Genomic DNA, 23,089 nt, shown 5'->3' with positions numbered 1-23,089 from the left:
TATATACACAGGCAAAAACACTCATGCACAAAATAAAAATAAATCTTTTTAAAAAAAACCCATACTTTCTGCAAAACTGAGTATAAACCTTAATTTTTCTAATACAGTACATTCCGGAAGAAGATTTGTTTTAGCTTACAGTGTCTGATTTCTTCATTATGGTGGGGGAGAGCACAGGAGCAGAGCTAGATTTAAGTCCCTGTCTGTGAAGTACACCCAGTCTTTGCTGAATTATCCAAGTAAACACTCTTATACAGTTAGGTCAGTGTAAAGTTAAAGATAAGAGCCCAGTTAAAAAAGATGACAGCTCTTCAGAAATCTTTGACAATTTACAGACAAGATAAAATAGTTGATAAGCATTATGCTAGTAAGTTTTTCATCATTGTAATGAAATACCTGAGAGAATCAGTTTATCAAGAGGAGAGGTTTGTTTTGGCTTACAGTTAGTTTTCCTGTATACACGATTGGTTGCTCTCCCAATGCTTATGACTTGGCAAGGTAGAACACCATGGTAAGAGTGTGTTGGTGGTGCAAACCACTTATATCACAAGACAGAAAACAAGGGACAGGAAGAGTTTTGCAGTTCCCATTGAGTGTATACTTGGTGACTTACAAACCTCCCTTTAGGCCTGACCTCCTCAGGTCTATACCAACTCCCTATTCTTTACCAACCTTTGGGGACATTCAGCATCCAACATCCATAGCAAGTCTGTAAAAGTTGTTCAACTTTGTTAACCGGTAAAATAAAATTTAAACAGTTACTCATTTTCAAAAGTCTTACAAGTTGACAAGAATAGACATTGCTAATACCTAGTCTTGTGCGTATGTGGGGCAAAGACATTCAAATACTTTTTTCCCTTTTATATTAGAGATTGAACACAGAATCTCATACATACCACATGTGTGCTGTGCCATTGAGCTGCATCTCTAGCCTAGTGTATTCTTCATGCAAATTTATGCTGTCGAGAACCTTTTAGAAGGCAGTATTATTGTTAATATCCATGTTCTTTGATACAATATTTCATTTTTAGACACCCTACAAAAACACAAGATATTCTATAAAGTGTTTCATTATAACTGACCTGAAGTAATGAAAAATTGAAAGCAATGAATTTCCTATGAACCAGTGTGGTAAACTACCTTACAGCAGGTAAAGTAGGCTAGAACTTTCTGTACTGATGAGAAAAAAGGCCCAACATACATACATACAAGGCAGTCAGTATAATGTCTGGGTTAAAACATGCATATGAAGGCCTGGCTGAGGTAGGAGGATTGCCATGAATTTGAGGCCAGCCTGGGCAACAGAAAAAAAAAATGTATATAAAGAAAAAAATCTAGAGAAATACATGCTAAAATGTTAGTATTATGGTATTGTTTCTCTGTGTCATAGAGGACTTTATTCTGAGTCTGTTTTTTTTTTTTTTGTCTTTTTGAAACAGGATCTCCCTGTAGTCCTAGCTGATTTGAACTCACTATGTAGACCAGGCTGGCCTTGAACTCACAAAGATCTGCCTGTCTCTGCCTCCCAAGTGCTGGGATTAAAGGCATGTGCCACCATGCCTGGCCTTGAGTCTGTTGTTTTTTAAGATTAAATTTTTCATGAGCTGAAGAGATGGTTCAATGGCTAAGAGCACTGACTGCTCTTGCAGAGGACCCAGGATCTGATGCCCTCTTCGGACCTCCAAGGGTATTGTAATTTTCTAACTCAAGCAGAAATTTCATAGGCAGAACACAGAATACATTGACAAATGAAAAAGAATTTTTTAAAAAAGGTTAAAATTAATATTTAAAGATAGCACTAATGTTTAGAAAGATGGGAGTACAGGGTGGAGAGATGGCTTGGTAGTTAAGAGCACTGGCTGCCCTTGCAGAAGACCAGGGTTCAGTTCCTAGCACCCCATAGATTACAAATTTTTAATGAATTTTTTTCAGTACACATTCAGATTGACCAGTAGTAAACAGCCTTGTAGGAGCCCAGTTTGTTAGTTGTTGGTGGTCGGATTTATAGTCAGTTCATCTCTGGAGGCCTGGAGTATGGCAGTATACCTCAGAATTGGGAGTCTGTTACCACAGGTTGCTTCACTGCAGTTCCTTTCCTGTCCAGGAGACTAGGTAATGATCTAGAGCTCTTACAGATGCTCAGGTCAGAACTGTGTTCTTTGTATTCTCCAGTGAGCAGCAGGGTCTCAGCCTTTTCAGGAGTTTTAGTGGTTTAAGTACTGGGGCAGTCTCAGTGAAGAAGATTAACAGCTTACATAAGGGCCTGCTTGTCAGCTAGACTTCAGTTTTAAAAACACTTTTAAAAAAATGGTTTACTTTTTTTATGTTTTGATTAAGTGTGTGTGTGTGTGTGTGTGTGTGTGTGTGTGTGTGTGTGTGTAGATAACGACCGAGAGTGAGAGAGCCTCTTCCATTTGGGTCTGGGAGATGATGATCTGTGTGCGAGGTGTGTCTGCTTGTCAGCTAGACTTCAGTTAAAAAAACACTTTTAAAAAAATGGTTTATTTTTTTTATGTTTTGATTAAGTGTGTGTGTGTGTGTGTGTGTGTGTGTGTGTGTGTGTGTGTGTAGGTCAGAAGATAGCCTGCCAGAGTCAGTTCTCTTCTACCATGTGGGTCCTGGAGATCAAATTCAGTTTGCCAGGTTTGGCTGCAAGTACCTTAATTCACTGAGCTGTCTTCCTGGCCCTTAAAACATTTTTGTGTTGAAAAGCTTGTGTAAAACAACCTTTTCAGAAGAACTAATTAGGATCTCGAATGAGAACTACATTGATTGCTCCTGAGGGTCATGACCCAATCACCTTCTCAAAAGTCCTAGTAACTAAGTACTCTAGGAAACCAGCCAGAGGGTTGAGCTGAGAGGGTTGACACACTCAAGCCATAGTTCTAGGTAGGCAAGCAACTTCCAGAAGCATGCTTTCCCTTTTTTTTTTTTTTTTTAAATCATGACTCTTGACTTTTTATTTGTTTTTGAGACAGGGTATCTCTAGCCTGAGCTGGCCTGGAACTCGCTGTGCAAACCAGGTTAACCTTGATCACACAGTGATCTGCCTGTCCCTGACTCCTGAGATTAAAGGCATGTGCCTTCATACCTGACTTCTGATATTTTTTGCGCTTAATATTTATCCAGAGATTTTTTTTTAAACTTATGTTTTTGGTTTAATAATCCCCATTTAATCTTTTATTTTTATCATATGACTATTGAGGTATCTTTTGGGGATGCTTAAATAAAAATTGTTTTTTGTCTCAGTTTTGGAAGCTAAAAAATGTGAACTGCTTTCTTCTGAGGGCCTCTTGCCTGACTTGTGATAGTTTGCTGGCTGTCTGCTTTCATTTTACAGTGTTCTCTGTGTGTCTATCCTTTTATATGGTGCTGAGGCTCATACCCTAGGGCCATGTAGGCCTGACCTGAAGGCCCTGTGTTACTGAGGATCGTTAGGAAGTAAGGCCTGACACAAAGTCAGAAACTCACTTAAAATATGAAGGTTTTTTTTTTTTTTTTAAACTTGATGGCATGGTTTTCTGTCATGAACTGTATAGGTGACAATGGCCTTTTGGCTTTTTGCAATGTCAAGAGGTTGGACACACCTACTAGACCTTGTGCATGCTAAGCAACTAGTTTACTGCAGAGGTGCATCAATAGGTCATCTACTTGTTTTATTATTATTTTAATTTTGTGTGTATGAGTATAATGCTAGTACATAGGTAAGTGCACCTGTGTTGTGCAATACCCACGGAGGTCAGAAGAAGGCGTCAGATCCCCTGAAACTGGAGTTAGGGTGGTTGTTAGCTGCCATGTGGATGCAGGGAACGGAACCCAGTTCCTCTGTAAGAGCAGCCAGTGCTCTTAACTGCTGGACCATCTCTCCAGCCCCAGGCTTTCTACTTTTAAGTGAAAAACACTATATTTGTTTGCTTTTTTTTAACTTTTGTTTTATTTTGCTGTTTTGAGGTAGGTTCTTACATAGTCCAGGCTGGCCTTGAACTCCTTATTTAGCCAAGAAATGACCTTGAATTTGTGATCCTCCTGCCTCCCATCTGCCAAGTGCTGGGAATTCAGTATGTGCCACTATGGTATCTATAAAAGTTAGATGTTATGCTAGAGAGTTGCCTCAGGGTTAAAAGCACTGACTGACTGCTCTCACAAAGAATCTGATTCAGTTCCTAATAACTACCTGGCAGCTAAAGACCATCTGTAACTCCAGTTCCAGGGGATCTCACAGCCTCTTCTGGCCTCCACTGGCATTGCACACATATGGTGTGCAGGCAGAACACTCATATACATAAATAAAAATGATTAAAAGAAGTTAGGTATGAGACTATTACATGTTTTACTCAGTTTTAAAGACATACTGTCATAACAGAATAGTAGGTAAATGTTTATACAAATGTGCTAGGAGATTAGAGGATAGTGTAAAATATAAACTGTATATGTACAGATAAATACAGTAGAGTTACAATTTGGGTGTTGGTACAGAAACAAGAATTTTAAGGTTTAAATAATTGAAGATAGCAATAAAAATAGATCAGAAGGAAGTATCTGCTGTAATGAATGACATAAACAGTATCTTAAGAGGTAGTTTTTAACAACTTGAAATAATTAGGGAGTACATTGTGGAGAAGAGGTAATTAAAAATACTATTTATGATTGCTTTTGAGACAGGATGCTAAGTACTCTGCTTAGATATTTCCACCTGAATTCAGTACCACAGTCCTATGACCTAGTATTGCCACATTATGTGTAAGCATGAGTGAGGAGTTATTTACAGGAGCATGGGCTACATCACTGATGAAAATTTCTCTTTCCTAACAACTATTAACCCAGTAGAGCCTCAGGGAGGGATGAGACTTTGTGATCTCCCCCCTCCATGACAGAATTGAACCAATATTGTGCAGTTCTTGGCATGTTATCACAGCTGCTGTGAATTCAGGAGTGTCGCAGCCATGCCCTGCTTGGAAAGCAGTGTTCCACATCATTCCACTTCTTCCTCCTGCTCTTTTCTTTTCATTTTTTTTTTTTTTAATCTTTTTGAGACAGGGTCTCCCTGTAGCCACAACTGGCCTGGAACTTGCTATGGAGACCAGGCTGGCCTCAATCTTACAGAGATATGCCAGCCTCTACCTCCCAAGTGCTGAGATTAAAGGTATGCACCACCACTCCTAGCTTCCTTCCTCTTTCTCTCTCTCTCTCTCTCTCTCTCTCTCTCTCTCTCTCTCTCTCTCTCTCTCCCCCCCCCCTCTCAAATTTGAGACAGCCCTTAAATTTTCTCTCTGTCTCTTTTTTAAATTTGAGACAGTTTCTTCCTGTAGCCCTGGTTGACCTGGAACTCCTTATATAGACCAGGCTGGCCTCAATCTCACAGAAATCTGCCTGCCTCTGTATCCTGTGTGCCTGATGCTCTTAAGTTCTTGCTGTCCCACTTCTGCAAAATTCCCTGAGCCTTGGAGGGAGTGATGCAGATACCCCATTTAGGAATGAACATTCAATAGTGACCAGTTGTGAATCTATAGTCATTGCTGTTCATTTAAAAAAGAAGCTTCTCTAACAAAGACTGACAGCAGTACTAATCTATGGACATAAACCTCATTATTTAGAAGGCAGTTTCATGGGTATATCATGTCCATTTAGCAAAACAACGGCACTAGCTTCCTATAGGGCCTTTGACCTCCTAAGCCATGGCCTTTGACCAAGTTTGCTATCAGATACGAATTTGCTCCTGTGAAGCAGGCTTAAGGTTACTTCCACAACATATTTTCCAGTTTTGCATCAGTGGTTACATTTTGCCTGTCTGGTAAGGTTCTTGATGGCAATTTTTTCTCTACCAGCTTAGAGCATCTTCCAGCACTATGAGAGCTAGTCAGCAGAGAAGAAGCTTCCAGCTCAGTGCTTTTGAGTTCTGATGGACACCCAACAGCAGTGGCAAGTGCCTGTATTGTTTTGGGGACCTTATGGGGCTCCCTTACCAACAACTAGTAGGGAGAAAGTCTAACCTGGCACTGGGGTTTTAAATAATCTGTGGCATCTAGGAGCCACTTTCGCCACCCTTGCAGCAGGGTATCTGTGGTCAGACATATTTTATTTATTTTTGGGTTTTTTTTGAGACAGGATCTCACTGTGTAGTGGGCCTGTAGACTAGACTGGCCTTGATTTCACAGATACATACCTGCCTCTGCCTCATGAGTGCTGGAGTTAAAGGCATGCACCACCACATCTACCCTTTCTAAAAAGTATTTTTCAATAAGTTTACCAAGTATCAAATTTCATTACGGCTTTTTCATACAGTGTTTGCTTTGGTTGGCTCTCCTTCCAACCCTTTCCTCCCCCTCATCTCCCTGACCCTTGTCGCTGCTTTCCTATCACATGTGTTCTACTACCCCTGCCTTCAAAGCCTCTTTCTGCATTTCATGGGCCTCTTTGTAGTTTCCGGCACCTTGTCCAACAAAAATGCACATATGCAAAAATTAGAAACTGCACTATGGATAGGAAAGAGAACATACGACATTTATCTTTCTGGTCTTTAATAAAGTTTCCATTTATATCCATTTTCCTACAGATTTTGCAGTTTCGTTGTTCCTTACAGCTAATAAAATTCCATCGTGGATTATTTGCCACATTTTCGTTATTCATCAGTTGATGAACATTTAGGCTGCTTCCATTTCCTTGCACTTGTGAATAGAATAGAGCAACAATGAGCATGGATGAACAAGTTTCTCTGTGGTGGAATATAGAGTTATTTGGGTATGTACCCAGGAGCAGTACAGCTGGGTCACATGGTAGTTCTAATTTTAATTTTTTGTGAAACTTCCTGCTGTTTTCCTTAGTGGCTGTGCCAGTTTAACATTAGTATATGGAAGTGTATAAGGGGTTTACCTTTCCCCACATCCAACATTTATTTGTCATTTGTTTCTCTCTCTCTCTCTCTCTCTCTCTCTCACTTCTTGTTACTGAAATTTGTTTATTTTTTATATGTATGTGTATATGTGTGTTTTTTTTCCCCCCACCCACCACTTATTTGTCTTTTTTTTCTCTCTCTCTCTCTCTCTCTCTCTCTCTCTCTCTCTCTCTCTCTCTCTCTCTCTCTCTCCCCCTCTCTCCCCCCTCCCCTTCCCCCTTCCTTCTTTCCCCTTCCCTCCCCTCTCCTGTCCCCCTCCCTCTCTCCTTCCCTCCCTTCCTCCCTCCCTTTCTTCATCTTTGTTTTTGGTCTTTTTGAGGCAGGGTCTTCCCCAGCTGGCCTGGAACTGGCCATGTAGACCAGGCTGGCCTCAATCTCACAAGAGATCTATCTGCCTCTGCCTCAAATGTGCTAGGATTAAAAGTGTGTGCCACCATGCCTAGCTTGTTATTTGTTTTCTTGGTGATAGCCATTCTATCTGGGATGAGATAGTATCTTAGTTTTCACTTGCTGTGGTAAAATCCTCTGATAGTGGCAACTTAAAGAGGGTTATTTCTACTCACAGTTTAAAGTACAGTTCATCATGGTGGGGAAGCCAAGTCAGCAAGAACTTGAAACAACTGGTCACATTGCATCTTTAAGTCAGGAACAAAGTAGAGATGAATGCTTGTGCTCAGCTTTTTTTTTTTTTTTTTTTTAAATAGTCCAGGATCCCAGCCCTGGTAATGGAGTCACACTTTAGTTAATCCAGTCAAGATAATCTCCCATTGAATCTTCTCAGGTTTGATTCTAGATGCCATTAAGTTGACAGTTGAAATTAGCTATCACAGAATATCAGAGTAGTTTGCATTTCCTTGGTGGTTAAAACTGCTCAACACCTTAAAAAATACTTACTGGCTATGTTAGATACTTTCCCTGTTGCTGTGATAAAAAATGCCCTGACAAAAGTAATGTCAGGATAGAAGGGCTTATTTTGGCTCACAGTTTTAGGGTGTACAGTCTGTCATGGTGAAGAGGTCATGGTGGCAGGCACTCCAGGCAGCTGTTCACATTGCATCCACAGAAAAAAAATCAGAGGGACAACTGCTGAATGCTCAGCTTGCTTTCTCCCCCCCTTTTTTTTTTTCAGTCCAAAGTTAAGGTGGGTCTTTCCTACCTCAGTTAACCTAATCCAGATGACCCTATTATGGGTTTGCCTGTCTAGATCCTATCAAGTTGACAATGTATATTAGCCGTCATAGTGACCATTTGGATTTCTTTTTTGAGAGCTGTCTGTTCAGTTCTGTCCTAGTTTGTTACTTCATTGCTGTGACAGAACACTCTGACCACTACCAACTTGGGGAGGAAAGGGTTTATCTTACACCTCCCAGGTCACAATTCATCAGGGAGCCCAAGGTAAGAATTCAGGGCAGGAATCTGGAAGCAGGAGCTGGAGCACAGGCCATGGAGGAACGCTGCTTACTGGCTTGCTCTCCTGACCCCTGCTCAGCCTGCTTTCTTACGTAACACAGGCCCACCTGCCCAGGGGAGGTATCACCAACAGTGGGCTGGGCCCTCCTACATCACTCAGCAATCAAGAAGATGCCTCACAGACATGTCCACAGGCCAGTCCTATGTAGGCAGTTCCCCAGTTGAGGCTCCCTCAACCAGGTGTGTCAAGCTGACACTAAAGGTATCCAGAACAAATTCCTTAGCTCATATTTTTGAATGGGTTTCTTGGTGGTTAGTTTTTTAATTTCTTTGTATATCCTAGGTATTAAACTTCTATCAGGTGTATAGGTGGCAAACATTTACTCAAATTCTGTAGGCTATCTCTTCATTTGATTAACTGTTTCCTTTGCTGCACAAAAGCTTTTTGATTTCATGGCCAATTGTTGATTGTTGATCTTACCGCCTAAGCAACTGCTATTCCGAAAGTCCTTACCTGCCCACATCATGAAGTGGTTTCTCTACTTTTTTCTCTAGCAGTTTCAGAGTTTCAGGTCTAATACTAAGGTCTTTGATCCATTTGAAGTTGATTTTTTGCATAGGATTAGAGATAAAGATCTAGTTTCATTTTTCTGTGTGTGGATATCTAATTTTCTTGGCATTATTTGTTGATGCTGTCTTTTCTCCAATTGTGTATTTTTGGTCTGTAAAATATCAGGTGACTGTAGCCATGTCAGCTTATATTTGGAGCCTCTATTCTATTCCATTGATCTCTGTGTGTCTGTTTTTATTCCAGTGCCCTGCTGTTTTTTAGTACTGTGGCTCTGTAGTATAACTTGGAATCAGGTATCATGATATCTTCAGCATTATTCATATTGCTCAGGACTGCTTTGGCTAATCAGTGGTCTTTTGACTCCATATGAATTTTAAGATATCTGTGAATAATGCTGTTCAAATTTTGATCAAGATTGCATTGAATCCGTAGATTAGTTTTGGTAGGACAGCCATTTTCTTAATATTTTTCTGACCCATGAACTTGGGAAATCTGTCATCTTAGTGTCATTCTCAGTTTTAAAGTTTTTATTGGAAGGTTTTTCACTTCCTTAGTTCCATTCATTTTTAGGTAGGTTCTTCTTTCCTTCCTCCTCTCTGCTATTAGAAATGGGAGTATTTCTGTGATTACTTTCTTGGTATGCTTGTCATTTGTATGTAGTAAGACTAATGATTTTTGTGAGGTAATTTTGTAACCTGCTACTTTGCTGAAAGTGTTTATCAGCTCTAAGAGTTTGCTGGTGGAGTCTTTAGGGTCTCTTATGTATAGATCATATCATCTGCATATAGGAATCCTTTGACTTTTAACTTTCCTGTTTTTATTCCTTTAATTTCCTTTTGTCTTACTGCTCTAGCTAAGACTTGAAACACTATATTGAATAGGAGTAGAGAGAGTGGACACCTTTGTCTTCTTGATCTTCATGTAAATGCTTTAAGTTTTTCTTTATTTCACATGAGTTGCCAGAAGTTTGTTTTTAGCCTTTATCATGTTATGTTCTCTCTATTTGTAGTTTCTTCAGGGCTTTCATTATGAAGGGATATGCCTTTTCTGCATTTATTGATGATCATGTGATTGTTCTACTTGAGCAATATTTATGTGATATATTACATTTATTGATTTGTGCATGTGAAATCATCCTTGCATCTCTTGAATGTATATCCAGCTTGATCATGATGAGTGATTATTTGATGTGATCTTGAATTCAGTTTGCATATTTTATTGAACATTTTTGCATCTCTGTTCATTAGGGTGATTGCTCTGTAATTTTTTGTAATTTGTGTGTGTGTGTGTGTGTGTGTGTGTGTGTGTGTGTGTGTGTGACTCATATAAGTGTGTGGGTATCTGCACCTGTGTAGTATATGCCTGTAGAAGCCAGAAGAGAATGTTGGCTGTCTTCCTCTATCATTCTGCCTTATTCCCTTGGGACAGGGTCCTAATTGAACTGGAAGCTTGCAGTTTCCAACTAGATTGGCTTGCCAGTGAGCTCCTTGGATCCACTGTCTCCACTCCACCTCCCCATCCCAGTGTTGGGGTTACAGGCACATGAAGCCTGCCTTTTATGTGTGTATGTATGGTATTCAAACTCAGGTCCCTATGTGTTCACAGCAAGTGCTCTTACCCTCTAAACTATCTCCCTACCTCCTGTAATTTTCTTTTTTGTTGTTGTTGTGTCTTTGTCAGGTTTTGGTATCAGGGTAATAGTGGTTTCATGAAGAGTTTAGAAGCCTTCCTTTCTTTCCTACTTTATGGAAAAATTTGAGGAGGATTGGAGTTCTTTAAAGATCTGGTGTAATTCTGCAGTGATTTTTGTTTGGGCCTTACCTGTTTTTAATTAGGAAAATTCTTTCTCCATTTGTGTGTGTGTGTGTGTGTGTGTGTGTTTGTGTGTGTGTGTGTGCGTGCGTGCGCGTAGGTGCACATGCACGTAGAAGGTTGATGTCAAAAATCATCTTTGATTAATTTTCTACTCTTTTCATTGAGGCAGGGTCTCTATCACACCCAGAGCTCACCAACATGGCTAGTCAACTTCCCACCTTGCTCTGGGGATCCTTTCTCTACTTTCCCAGACTAGAATTACAGGTGAGCTACCATACCCACCCAGCATTTTTGACAGCTTCTGGAGATCTGACCTCTGATTCTCATGCTTGGCATGGCAAGCACTTTAAGCACTGAGCCATCTCTCCAGTCCTAATTGGAAGATTCTTTTTTGTTGTTGTTGTTGTTTTTGTTTTTGTTCTTTTTTGTCTTTTTTTGAGACAGTGTCTCCTTGTAGCCCCAGCTGTCCTGGAACTCTCTGTGTAGACCAGGCTGGCCTCAAACTCACAAAGATCTGCCTGCATCTGCCTCCCAAGTGCTGGGATTAAAGGTGTGCGCCACCATGCCTGTCAGAAGATTCTTTTAATCACTGCTTCCGTCCTGTAATTATTACAAATCTGTTTAAATTATCTCTTTCATCTTGTTTTAACTTTGCTAGATCATATGCATCTTTATTTTTCACTTTTTTGGCCTTTTTGAGACAGGGTCTTCCTGTAGCCCGAGCTGACCTTGAACTCACAGAGATCTGCCTGCCTCTGTCTTCTGAGTGCTGGGACTAAAGGCATGTGCTACCATGCCCAGCTGGGTCTTGCGTGCACTTTTCTCTCATAGTGGCGTGTGTGTGTGTGTGTGTGTGTGTGTGTGTGTGTGTGTGTGTCTTTCTTTTCATATTTCTATTTTGTTTTCTTCTCCCCTGGTCTTAATTATTTCCTTCCATTTGCTCATTTTAGGTTTGGCTTGTTGTCATTTGGCTCAGACCTAAAGTATACCGTTAAATTACTTGTTATAGCTATAAACTTCCCTCTTAGGACTGATTTAATTAGGCACAGGTTTTGGTATGTTGTCCACCAGCTTGAAAAAATGAAAAGAAAAAAAAAAAAGAAAAGAAAAACAAACTTATAAAAGTAGGCAGAGTATGATGATCTGTAGCAACAAGCTTCAGTAATAAGAGTCACTTAGTGAATTTTTCAGCTCTGTTTGAGAGAGAGAGAGAGAGAGAGAGAGAGAGAATATGATTATTTATTTATGCTAGGGTACAAACCAGGAGTCTCACTTAGACCAAGCAAGAGCTCTGCTACAGAATTCCTAGCCATTTTGCTGTAGTTTGTTTGCTTGTTTAGAAATACTCATTCTATACTTCAGACTGACCTGAAACTATATAGCTCAGGGTAGTCTCAAATTCATAGCAGTTTTCCTCCCTTTACCTCTTGAATGCTGAGATTATAAGCATGAGCCATGAGGTCTGGTAATTATTTATTTATTTTTTATTTTTGTTTTTTGAGGCAGGGTCTTCCTGTATTCCAGCTGGCCTACAACTTGTTATGTAGTCTTGTTATGGATCTTACAAAAGTCTGCCTGCTTGTGCTGGAAGTGCTGGGATTAGAGGTGTGTGCCACCATGCCTGGCATTATCTTTTATTTTTGATAAAGGTAACCAAGATAATCTTTGATAAAGGCCTCAGGAGTTGCTCACTTTATAGCCCAGGCAGGTCTTGAACTTGGTTGCCTTCTGCTTCAACCTCCAAAATAGCTGAGATTACAGGTCTGTGCCACCGGGCTTGGCATGCACTGGATACACTCATTTATTCAATATTTTTTGGTGGGTATAGTATATTGCTTCCAATTTCTTTTTTTTTCCTTCTAATTTTATATGTATGGATGTATTGCATGTATGTAAATGCACCCATGTCATACAGTGCCCACAGAGGTCAGACGAAGGTGTCGGATCTACTAGAACTGCAGCCACTTGGGTGCTGGGAGCCAAACCTGGGTCCTCTGCAAGAGCAGCTAGTCATCCAAACCTTTGAGCCATCTCTCCAATTCCTGTTTCTAATTTCTTTAAAGTAATAGTATTTAGAAACTCAGCTATGTAGCCAAAGATGACCTTGAGTTCTGAACCTCTTGTCTACCACCCTGGTGGAGTTCTGAGTTCACAGGCATGCACCACCATGCCTGGTTTATGTAGTGCAAGGGATTGAACTCAAAGCTCTAAGCATGCTAGGTAAGCAAGCACTCTACCACTGAGCTCCATCCTCAGCTTTGTTGATGTTCTTTTAGTTTGCTTTTTAGCTTGGGCTAGGTCCATTCTCAGTGACTGCTCAGAGTGACTACTATAAAGCATAAGACATTGTACTTAACCAGGAACTTAAGAAGTCCTGCATGCCAGGCACTGAGGAAATAGCATCCAAAAACCACCTACTCCTTTGCTGCCCTCCTAGTTTTACTGTCTTTCTATATCTCCCACCTTAAAATAGACAGAGAGTTCCCAGTATTCCCAACTCCTCCCATTGCAGCTTTTGCAGACTTTCTCTCTGAATTCTGAGGTAGTGCAAAACTACTAGTGTATTTCAGAGTCAATGCAAGAGACAAGCTTGAGTCTGATCACCACATGATTATTCCCAGAAATTGTGATTTATAGTCTCCTGTCTTAAAGAAACTTGACTAGAAAAGCAGAAATGTAATTGTGGTTTTCTTCATGTTTTGTTGCATGACTATTAAGTGATTAATATAAAATACTATTTATGTGTGTATGTGAGGGGTAGCAGATATGAGTGTTTTAAAACGGCTTTTTAGAACCAAATAAATCTTAAAATCTTCTCGGGCTATGACCTGGTAAACAAATTTTAAAAGTGTGACAGATTTGGGTCTTTCAGATTTATTTAGGAACATAGAAACAAAATCAGTGTTTGGTCTTTTTAAATAATGTTAAATATTTGCATTTTCCTTGTCTTTCAGTTCCTGGAATGGATGGAGGTGCTTTAACGGATACAGGTCTCACAGATTCCTATTTCAGCACGAGCTTTATTGGAGTTAATGGATTTGGAAGCCCTGTAGAAACAAAGTATCCCTTGATGCAGGTATATTGAGTGTGTATTTTCAGTGTACTAAGCCTAATTTAGTCAGAGAACACAGAGAGACTTCATTAATTCTTAAACTGTTTGGATGGGAGGAGAGACTTCAAGAGGTACCGAGATGGGTGAAATACAGCATCTCCTGTAGGGTTGGAGTTGGTGAGAACTTTCAAGGGTAGGATTTGGGGAAAGAGATGGGAGTGGAGTACGCAGAGCATAGTTGGAGGTAAGTTGTATGTTTTGTATATATTTAATTAAACTTGGTAATACTGGTAGTAAATCTTTAAAAACTTTTTGAGCTTGATTAGTGGGAAGACACGCCCACTGTAGGTGTCACCATTCTTGAGATCCTGGAGTATATGAAAGTGGAGAAATCAAGTTGAGCACTGGCATCAATTAATTCGGCTCTGCTATGGACTATGGTTATAATTTGACTAATTGCTTCAAGTTCCTGATACCTTGACTTTCCTACAATGATGGACTGTAAGCTGGACTTGTGAGCCAAATAGACCCTTTCTGCCTTGAAAAAAAAAAAAAAAAAAAAAAATTTAAACCCAGGGCTGGAGAGATCACTCAGCTGTTAAGAGCACTGGCTGCTCTTTCAGAGGACCCGAGTTCCATTCCTAGCATCCACATGGAGGCTAACAGCTGTCTATAACTCTAGTTCCAGGGGATCCAGTGGCCTCTTCTGACCTTTGTGGGCATTGCACGACACAAGCGCCTCTACCTACATGCAGGCAATGCACTCATACACATAAAATAAAAATAATAAATAAAACCCCAACAAAACTCAGAAACTTTTTGAGTAGATAATACATACATATGCTATCAGTGTTGAAAAAGAATTTCCCATTCCTGCTCACCAAACGTGGTGTTAACCTTCCTAAGACAATAACCATTACTGGTAACAGGTTGTTGGATTTTCTACTGAGAGTCATCTTTGTTTATAGAAGCATATTTCTGACTGTGCATTTAAAATGTTAAATGTAAAGCCATAGTATTTGAGAGATGTTAAAACCATATTTTGTTCTCTGTAGCTAACTTTTTTTCTTTGTCATGACCATACAGTGCTGAGAACATTTTGTAGATTGATAAAGTAGAGTTTAGTAGAATTGGGTTGAAGTTGTGAAATATTTCTACTGTTCTTAATTAGAAAACTGCCTTAATAGTCTTACCCTTTTTTGCTTCTGTGATGTACTGCTGGTTTATCTCCATAATTATAATGGGATATTAAAACACAGGATTGGGTTTGTTTCCATTTCTAGTTGGACTGATTTTAAGGGGCTATAAGAAGCCAGTGCTTTTTGGATGATTTTTAACTTAAGCGAATGTTTCATGTAGATATATATATACCTTATGACTTATTTGAATTTAAGCATTTAAGTATACACAGACATAAACATGAGTTGTTTCTCCCTCCTTTCTTCCCTCACTTCCTTCTGTCCTTTTTTGATATGTGTGTGGTATCTGTGTAGGTGCATGCACATGAATGTGTAGGGGTGCGTACACATGCACATGTGTAAGCTATCAGGAGGTCAGTTGTATTCCTGTAGTGCTCTTTGCCGTACTGCATTGAGATAAGATCTCTCACTGAACTGGAAGCTCGCTGTTTGGCCTAAGCTAGTTAGCCAGAGAGCTCTCAGGATCTTCTGCCTCCATCCCTCAGTGCTGAGGCTTAGCTATGCCCAGCTTTTTATATGGGTGCTGGGGATTTAACCGAGGACAATTTATAGTCACTTCTACTTTCGTGTGTGTGTGTGTGTGTGTGTATAACTGTTTTGTTTTGAGACAGGTGGATTAGGCTGGTCTGAAACTTGTTATGTAGCCAAGGGTGACCTTGAACTCCTGATTTCTCCTGCCTTCAGCCTCAAGTACTAGGATTACACCATGTGCACTGACATGCCTGTCAAATATATAGATTTTTACATTAAAATTGTCTCAAGAAATTGCCCCCACCATCTGTTTAAAAAGTTATTTATTTTAATTTTATTTCTTTGAGTGTTTTGCGTGCATATACTCAGTGCACCATGTGCATGCAACGCCCATGGAGGCCAGAAGAGGGCGTCAGATTCCCTGGACTGGAGTAACAAACAGTTGTTAACCACCTTGTGGAATCAACCCCGGGTCCTCTGCAAGAGCAGCCAATTTCATTGAGCCATCTCTCCAGCCGCCCTCCCCCCTCCCTTTCCTTTTTTAATGATGTAGAAGAAGAATAAGAAGTTGAGTGACTAAGTTTGAGATTACAGGGGTGAAAGCCAGAGCTGAGAATTCTTAACTTATATTACTTTTCCAGATACTAAGATAATCATACATGGGACTTACTGGTTTGAAGGTCCTTCAAGGATAGACAAAGAGGCAATGGAGTAAATAAGGAAAGCCCAGAATATGTTTGACAAACAGAAAGTAGCCTAATTGTACAGTTTTCTAAGGTGTGTGAATGCTAATACAAATTGAGAGAATATCAACTTTTTATAGTTACTTTTCACCTTCTTCGGTGAATATTCGATGGACAAGGAAAATTAGTAGTTGTCTGACTTACCCAAACTTATGAATTATGGAATTGTTGGGAGTCTTTGGGGAGATTTTGTATAGGGAGTTGTAATTGAAGCAGCAGCACATAGGGGAAGGAAGATTAGTCTGTCAGTATGTCAACAATAGGTTGAAGGGGAAGAAGTAAATAGGGTCAGTCTGTTTACTGCTTGAATACTTGAAATTTTGTATTTCTCAATGACACCACATTTTGTTTTTCAGAGAATGACTAGTAGTAGCAGTTCCCCAAGCCTTCTCAATGACAGTGCCAAGCCATATGCCAGCCATGGTAAGATCTGGGCCCTTTTGGGGAGTGTGTGTGTGTTTCTAATCCTAAAAGCAATATGCTCACTGTAGAAATTTTGGAAATTGTAAACAGGTATTGAGTAGAAAATTTATTCCCCTCAGAGATAACTATTAAGAAGTAAAGTGTCCATTTTTCTTTTTATATGAATATATATAATTAAGATCTCAGTAAACATTTTAATCATGAGTGCTTCTTGATTAATATGAATTAAATCCATTGTTTATTTTCACAGTTTGCTTAACTATTTTTTTTTTTTACAAGAACTGTTATGCTCCAGTGGACTATATGTATGTCCAGTGTCTTTTTTTTTTAAGTCCTTTTGAGACAGGGTCTCCCTGTAGCCCCAGCTGACCTGGAACTCACTATCTCACTGTGCAGACCAGGCTGGCCTTGAACTCACAGAGATCCGCCTTCCTCTGCCTCCCAAGTGCTGGGACTAAAGGTGTGTGCTGCCATACCCACTGTGTCCAATTTCTTTAAATAAATTTTTTGTCTTGGTTTTTTTTTTGTGTGTCAATATTTTAAATCATTAGTTTTGGATATATCTTAGAAGTGGAATTATATTTTAAAATTATGAGTATCTTTAGAACTTCTGATACAGAATCTCCAGATTTTTCCTGTATTTTATTTTAAAAAGTGTTCGACAATATTTAAAAAAAAATTATATATATATATATATTAGGAGGTTGAAGAGATGACTCAGTGGTTAAGAGCACTAGCTGCTCTTGTAGAAGACTCATCTTCAGTTCCCAGACTCACATGGCAGCTAACAACCATCCATAACCCTGGTTCCAGGGGAATTCGATGCCTTCTGACTTCTGCAGGCATATTAAATATGTAAATATTTACATATTATGTATGTATATATAAAGATTGCTAATAACCTGGAACAATAAAATGCTAATTAATAATGTTGAGAATGAAACTTAGCATGTTGATTATTTCCTGTGGTATTTATGTGTATAAAATTTCCATTACTATTTAGGCCTTTCTATCTTGTGCTATAGAAAAAAGTAGCATTTTAATATTAGATAAAATATTAGAAAATACTCTGTAACATTATCTATTTAATATTCCCATAGTTTAAATGCTGACTTAAATGCTATCAATGGTAACAAAAGATACATAATATGTGAATAATATTGCCTCTTTTCAAGTGACTTAAACCTGTATATTATATAAAAATATTGATCTTGCTATTTCTTGGCATCTTTTTTTGCAGTTATTTCATATTAAATCAGTTTAACTTCAGTGACCAGTTAGATTATGAAAAATCTAGATGGGTGAAGGCAGAGAAATTAAGCAAAGATCTATATGTACTGCATTATGAAGAAATTTAAAGCTCCTTTAAGTAGGGTTATTTAATGTATGTATTTGGATCTCACAAATAATCTGGTAAGACTAAGAAATACAATTATTGAAGCTCAGAAGTGAAGATAAAATATTTCATTGCATGTCGTGCTTACCTTTGCAGAAGATTCTGATTTGTAAAGTGAGAAATGAGTTTAATTTTGTTTGTAACTTCTGCTTATTGAATATGGAACTTTGAACATATAAAATCTTTGGATTCTGTATATAATGAAACATTTAATATTTGTATTCGAAAATTCATTTACCTTAACTTTTTCATAATATCAGATGTCTGTTGATAAATTTAAAAATATGATCTAATTTGTAGAGTAGATGGGTTTAAGACCTTGCTAAATCTAAGTCTGGATCTCTTCAGAGAATAGTTGACATTCCCTCAGACCTCAGGATTTGGTCATAAGACCACAAATTCTTACTATAAGCAGAAAATACACTCCCAATAATGTGATTTTCCCTACCCCCTGTATTTGAGTTTTCTCTTGTTTTAATTAAATAGAGGTATTCTTATATACCCTGATTATAAACTGAATGAAGTATCTATCAATTTATATTTCATTCACTTGGAAAACGTGTGAACATTCATTGTGTGTCAGTCAGTGGACTTTTTTTTTTATTGTTGGTTTTTAAAATTATTTTGGGGTATGAATTTTACTATCATAAGCATTGCCATGTTAACATATATTAGATTTATGGGTTACTTGAGTAGTCTGTATGGAAACTTATGTAACTTGCCTTCCAGATCCTCTAACTTCACCTGCTTCATCCTTGTTTAATGACTTTGGTGCCCTCAACATCTCTCAGCGAAGAAAGGTAGGTGAAATTGAAACTTGAGTGAAACTGAATAGAATTTAGAGGTGAAATTGGATACAGAGTGCCAGTATTTTCTTATGTGGGAGTAGAGCTCTTTATGGGTTGTATATTTTTCTTGCCTTTGTGCTTACTGCTTTTCTTTATCTCTCTCTTTCTCTCTCTCTTTTTTCTTTTTGAGTCAGGATCTTATGTAGCCCAGACTGTCCTTGAACTTGCGATAGTCCTGTCTCCATCTTCCCAGTGCTAGAATTGCAGTCATGCACCACCATACTTGGTTCTTTATTTCTTATATGTAGAATTTTTTTTATCTGTGTATGTGGAATAGAGAAATTTTATGTGAAGTGATGAAATCCTGCTGCCTATTGTTCTTTCTCCTAATATATTGTTTTTTAAAATGGCAGATAATTTACTCTTCTTGCTGTTCACTTGACCCAGTGTGTTAGCTTTTATTTTTTATTTTTTTATTACTTTGAGACTAGATTTCAAAAGTCTTCTATAATTTGAGCTCAGTACAAAGAAAACTTAAAACTTTTCATAATTGGCCCAAGTGTTTAAGTTTAACTCCCACCCCTTTTTTAAGGAGGGGATCAGAGACCGGGACAGCACAGTCTCACAATGTAGCCCAGACTGGACTTGAATTCATAACACTCCTGCCTCAGTTTCCTGAGTACTGGAATTACAAGTGCGTGCCATCATCCTTAACTCTTAAAACCTGTTCATATTACAAATTTGATTTGATTTAATATAATTTGAAATTGAGGTTATAGACATGTACAGATTGTTCTAGCATTTTATAAGACCTGATTCTTTGATCAGTTGGAATGAATAACGATGCTTTTGGGTCTTAATGAGAGTCATGTTACTACTAATAGAGATTTAGGTAAGGTGGACTTTTGGTTATAATTGATAGCAGCTAAAGATATTCAGGAGCTTGTGCATCTTGGTGGAAGATACTATAAAGTTTAAACATTGTGTTTTCTAAGTAATGGAAGAAAGGCCTTAAGTAAAATATTAGCTTTAGAAAAAGTAAAATGAACAAGATTTTGAGGGGAGGCCTTTGGCCAGAGGGTAGTGTAAAGTGAACTTCAGAAAGACTGGTGGTGATGGTTTAATGACATGTACTTCTAGTCTTGTTGACATGTATGTTAAATATGTACAGCAGGAAATTCAGGAAGACTACATGTTTTCAGGGCACAATAGATTTTACATGGACAAATATCATCACATTAATATCTTGCGCTGTTAATGTTATTTCCATTTTGAAAACTGGGGGAGAACAAGATCATTAGAAAATGCTTTGAAGCATCTAGACTTGATACACTAAAATGTATGGGCTTGATTTTTATAGATATTTTAGAGGTTCTCACCAAGAATTTATTTTTTAATTTGTTTTTGCTTTATATACTTTTCTCACAAGTTTGAATGGGATAGACTTAGGCACAATCAGACCTTTTGGCAGTGTCATTGTGGGAAGTAAGCAGTAAAGTGTTGAATCTAGAGTTCTTTAGAGGAAAATAATTGAGAAAATAGTAAAAAAAAAGTGTGTGGTAAGTTGAAGAGGGAAAATGTTGTTTTTAAAATTTTGGAGGAAAATGATAAAAGGAAGTACTGCTATGTGATTTTGGCACTATATAGACCAGGCTGGCCTCAAACTTGGGATGATTTTCCTGATTACTGGAATTACAGACTTGAACTACCCTGCTCTGGTCTTCAGTATAGAATGTATTTTAGTAGAAGTGGACTAATATAGTGAAACACTGTGCTGTGATTTTTGAGTTCCTGGATGTCTAACTTTGACCGTCTGTCAGCATTTTAGATTGTAATCTTCCATCTGTGAAATGGCAGGCATGTCCTGCATAGTTGTAGTATCTTCCATCACTGCAAAACCACAGTGTCTGTAAATTGAAAGCATTCACGGCACCCTCTTAACTGGAAATTCCTCGTTGCTGCCATTTATATTTAAAATAATACACAGTCTAGAGACATGATGAGTTCTTCAATAGTGTGCTATAGTATGTTTTGTCTATGTGGGTATGTGTTGTGTATGTTTTTAAATTGCCAGGGGTTGAGTTGAGAAGGTTTACTATCTCTTTGCATTAGAAATACTTTTGACTCAATGTGGTGGTACACACCTTTAATCCCAGCACTCCAGGAGGCCATGGTAGGCAGATCTTTGTGAGTTCCAGGTCAGCTGGGGCTACAGGGAGACCCTGTCTCAAAGAGACCAAAAAAAACAAACTTTTTGGCAGCAAGAGTATTGCATCTTGCTACCTTTTTTCTTTTAGTAGTTCATGTCTGTTTAATGATGTAATTTAGTGGAAATAAATACAAATTATATAAATGTTTAATGATAATTCCATGTTTAAGCAGAGTAGCATGTGTGATATTTCATAATAATTTCAGAGAACAGGTAGTTAGGATATACAAACTACCATTTCATAGCTTGTAGGGTAAGTCATTTCCAAAAAAATCACACTTGGGGCACTCCCTGGGTCAAAGGGATCAGACTTTACTATAGGTAGTTTTACTGTGTACTGTGGGGAAAATTGAAAAGAAAGGACTGATGTGCTTTACTGTTTCCCTCAAATCTAATAGCTGAGGCAATATATGAACTTTCTAGAGAATATTCATACAGGATATATTAATTAGTGCCAATTTAAATAGATTGCAATGTAGTAGTGAATTCTCTAGATCCATGAGAATTTATAGGGAAAAGATGTTTTCATGTGGGCTTTTGAAGGTAAAGAATATGGAGAAGCTAAGCTGTCTAGGCTGAAGGTACTAAGCATCCTCCAACTCATTCTTTCATGAGTATTACTCACAGATAAACTAAGAAATTATGGCTGAAAACATGTCATTTTTACAGGCTTATTGAAGTAAAGTATAAAATGAAAAATAGTTCAAATGTGTTTGTAGCCATCATCTAACTGTGTGAACTCCTTACTATTCATAGTACTTAAGGGGTATTCATAGTACTTAAGGGGCCAACCCGTGAACTGTTGGTTTCATTAAGGTCAATGTTTAGAAACATCTGTATTGGCATGATAAATACTGTGATATCAAATATATGATTATTTTTCTAGTAATTCTTTTTTTCCCATGAAATTATAGAACCCTGGTACACAAAACTTAAACTGATTAAAAAATTTTTTTATTATTTTTATTTTTATGTGTATGCATGTATTGCCTGCATGTAGGTAAGTGCACCTGTGTCGTGCAAATATTGATGCTTGAAAAGCATTGAAGTTTTTCCTTTTATTTTCCTCTTTAAGAATGTATATAGGCCAGGCATGGTGGCACACGTCTTTTAATCCCAGCACTTGGGAGGCAGTGGCAGGTGAATCTTTGTGAGTTGAAGGCAACTTGGTCTACTTAGGAAGTTCCAGGCCAGCTGGATCTATAGGAGACCTTGTCTCTTTAAGACCAAAAAAGAAAAAGGAAAAGAATGTATATAGAAGACTGGGCTTGGGGTTGGTGGTACACTCCTTTAATCCCAGCACTTGGGAGACAGAGGAAAACAAGTTCAGGTCAGCCAGGGCCACATAGTGAGAACTTGTTTCCAGAAAAAAAGAGTGTACATACATTGAAAAAGTTATCACAATATGAAATGTATATAATTTTGGGGGGCAAAGATTGATGTTGAAAGAATTTGAGTTCTTACTGTATATTCTGTGAGATAGTTAAGTCCCTGTAAAATGTTACATATGACTTGAAGTTTTGTTTAAATGAGAGTTAAGGGGCTGGAGAGATGGCTCAGTAGGGCTCTTCTAGAGGATCTGAGTTCGGTTCCCAGCATCCACATGGTGGTGAACACCGATCCTTAACTCCAATTCCAAGGGATCTGATGCCCTCTTCTGGCTTCCACTGGCACTAGTCACACATGTGGTACACTTACATATGTAAGCAAAACACTCATACACATAAGATAAAAAATAAAAATCTTAAAAAAAAGAGAGTTAATATACCAGAGATTAATCCATGAGGAAACCTTAGCAGTAAGGTAGGCATAATTAAAGTTGATTACTGGCTTGAAAAGACTGGTGTGAAAAGAAATACTTGAGAGTTACTGTGAAGCACAGGTGTGACCCAGGAAGGCAGTAAAAGTTGGATCAGATATCTTTTGAAAACAAAATAACGTTAACAAAGTTAGATGTTCGAATACAGATAGGCATGAATGAAGTTGGCTCAGTGCTCTGTGATTCTTGCCAAGCTGTGTGTTTTTGTACAGGATGTATGGTTGGTATAAAGCTTAGGCAAAATGAGTTTTCAGTTTGTGTCTGGTGGTGTTTGGTTCCCCCTTTAAATCTCTGTGGGCTA

The 23,089-nt window shown here is 38.4% G+C and overlaps 1 protein-coding gene across 9 annotated transcripts in view; it reads left to right on the top strand.

Moving 5' to 3' along the window:
* The window catches only part of Pan3 (poly(A) specific ribonuclease subunit PAN3), a 165,666-nt gene that overhangs the window by 15,165 nt on the left and 127,412 nt on the right, over positions 1-23,089 (top strand). For 8 of the 9 annotated variants that reach the window (XM_029559617.1, XM_008825062.3, XM_008825056.2 and 5 more), the window contains exons 2-4: positions 13,643-13,764; positions 16,510-16,576; positions 18,702-18,772. In XM_029559617.1, the coding sequence (XP_029415477.1) occupies positions 13,643-13,764; positions 16,510-16,576; positions 18,702-18,772 (260 nt within the window). Of the gene's footprint in view, positions 1-13,642; positions 13,765-16,509; positions 16,577-18,701; positions 18,773-23,089 lie in introns of those variants that run through there. The other variant, XM_029559618.1, reaches the window with a different exon arrangement.

Source organism: Nannospalax galili, unplaced genomic scaffold (genome assembly GCF_000622305.1).
Source record: "Nannospalax galili isolate Female #2095 unplaced genomic scaffold, S.galili_v1.0 scaffold768, whole genome shotgun sequence".
NCBI classification, from domain to species: Eukaryota; Metazoa; Chordata; class Mammalia; order Rodentia; family Spalacidae; genus Nannospalax; species Nannospalax galili.
The sequence above is the reverse complement of the archived record's forward strand: the minus strand, read 5'-3'. Positions and strand labels throughout refer to the sequence as shown.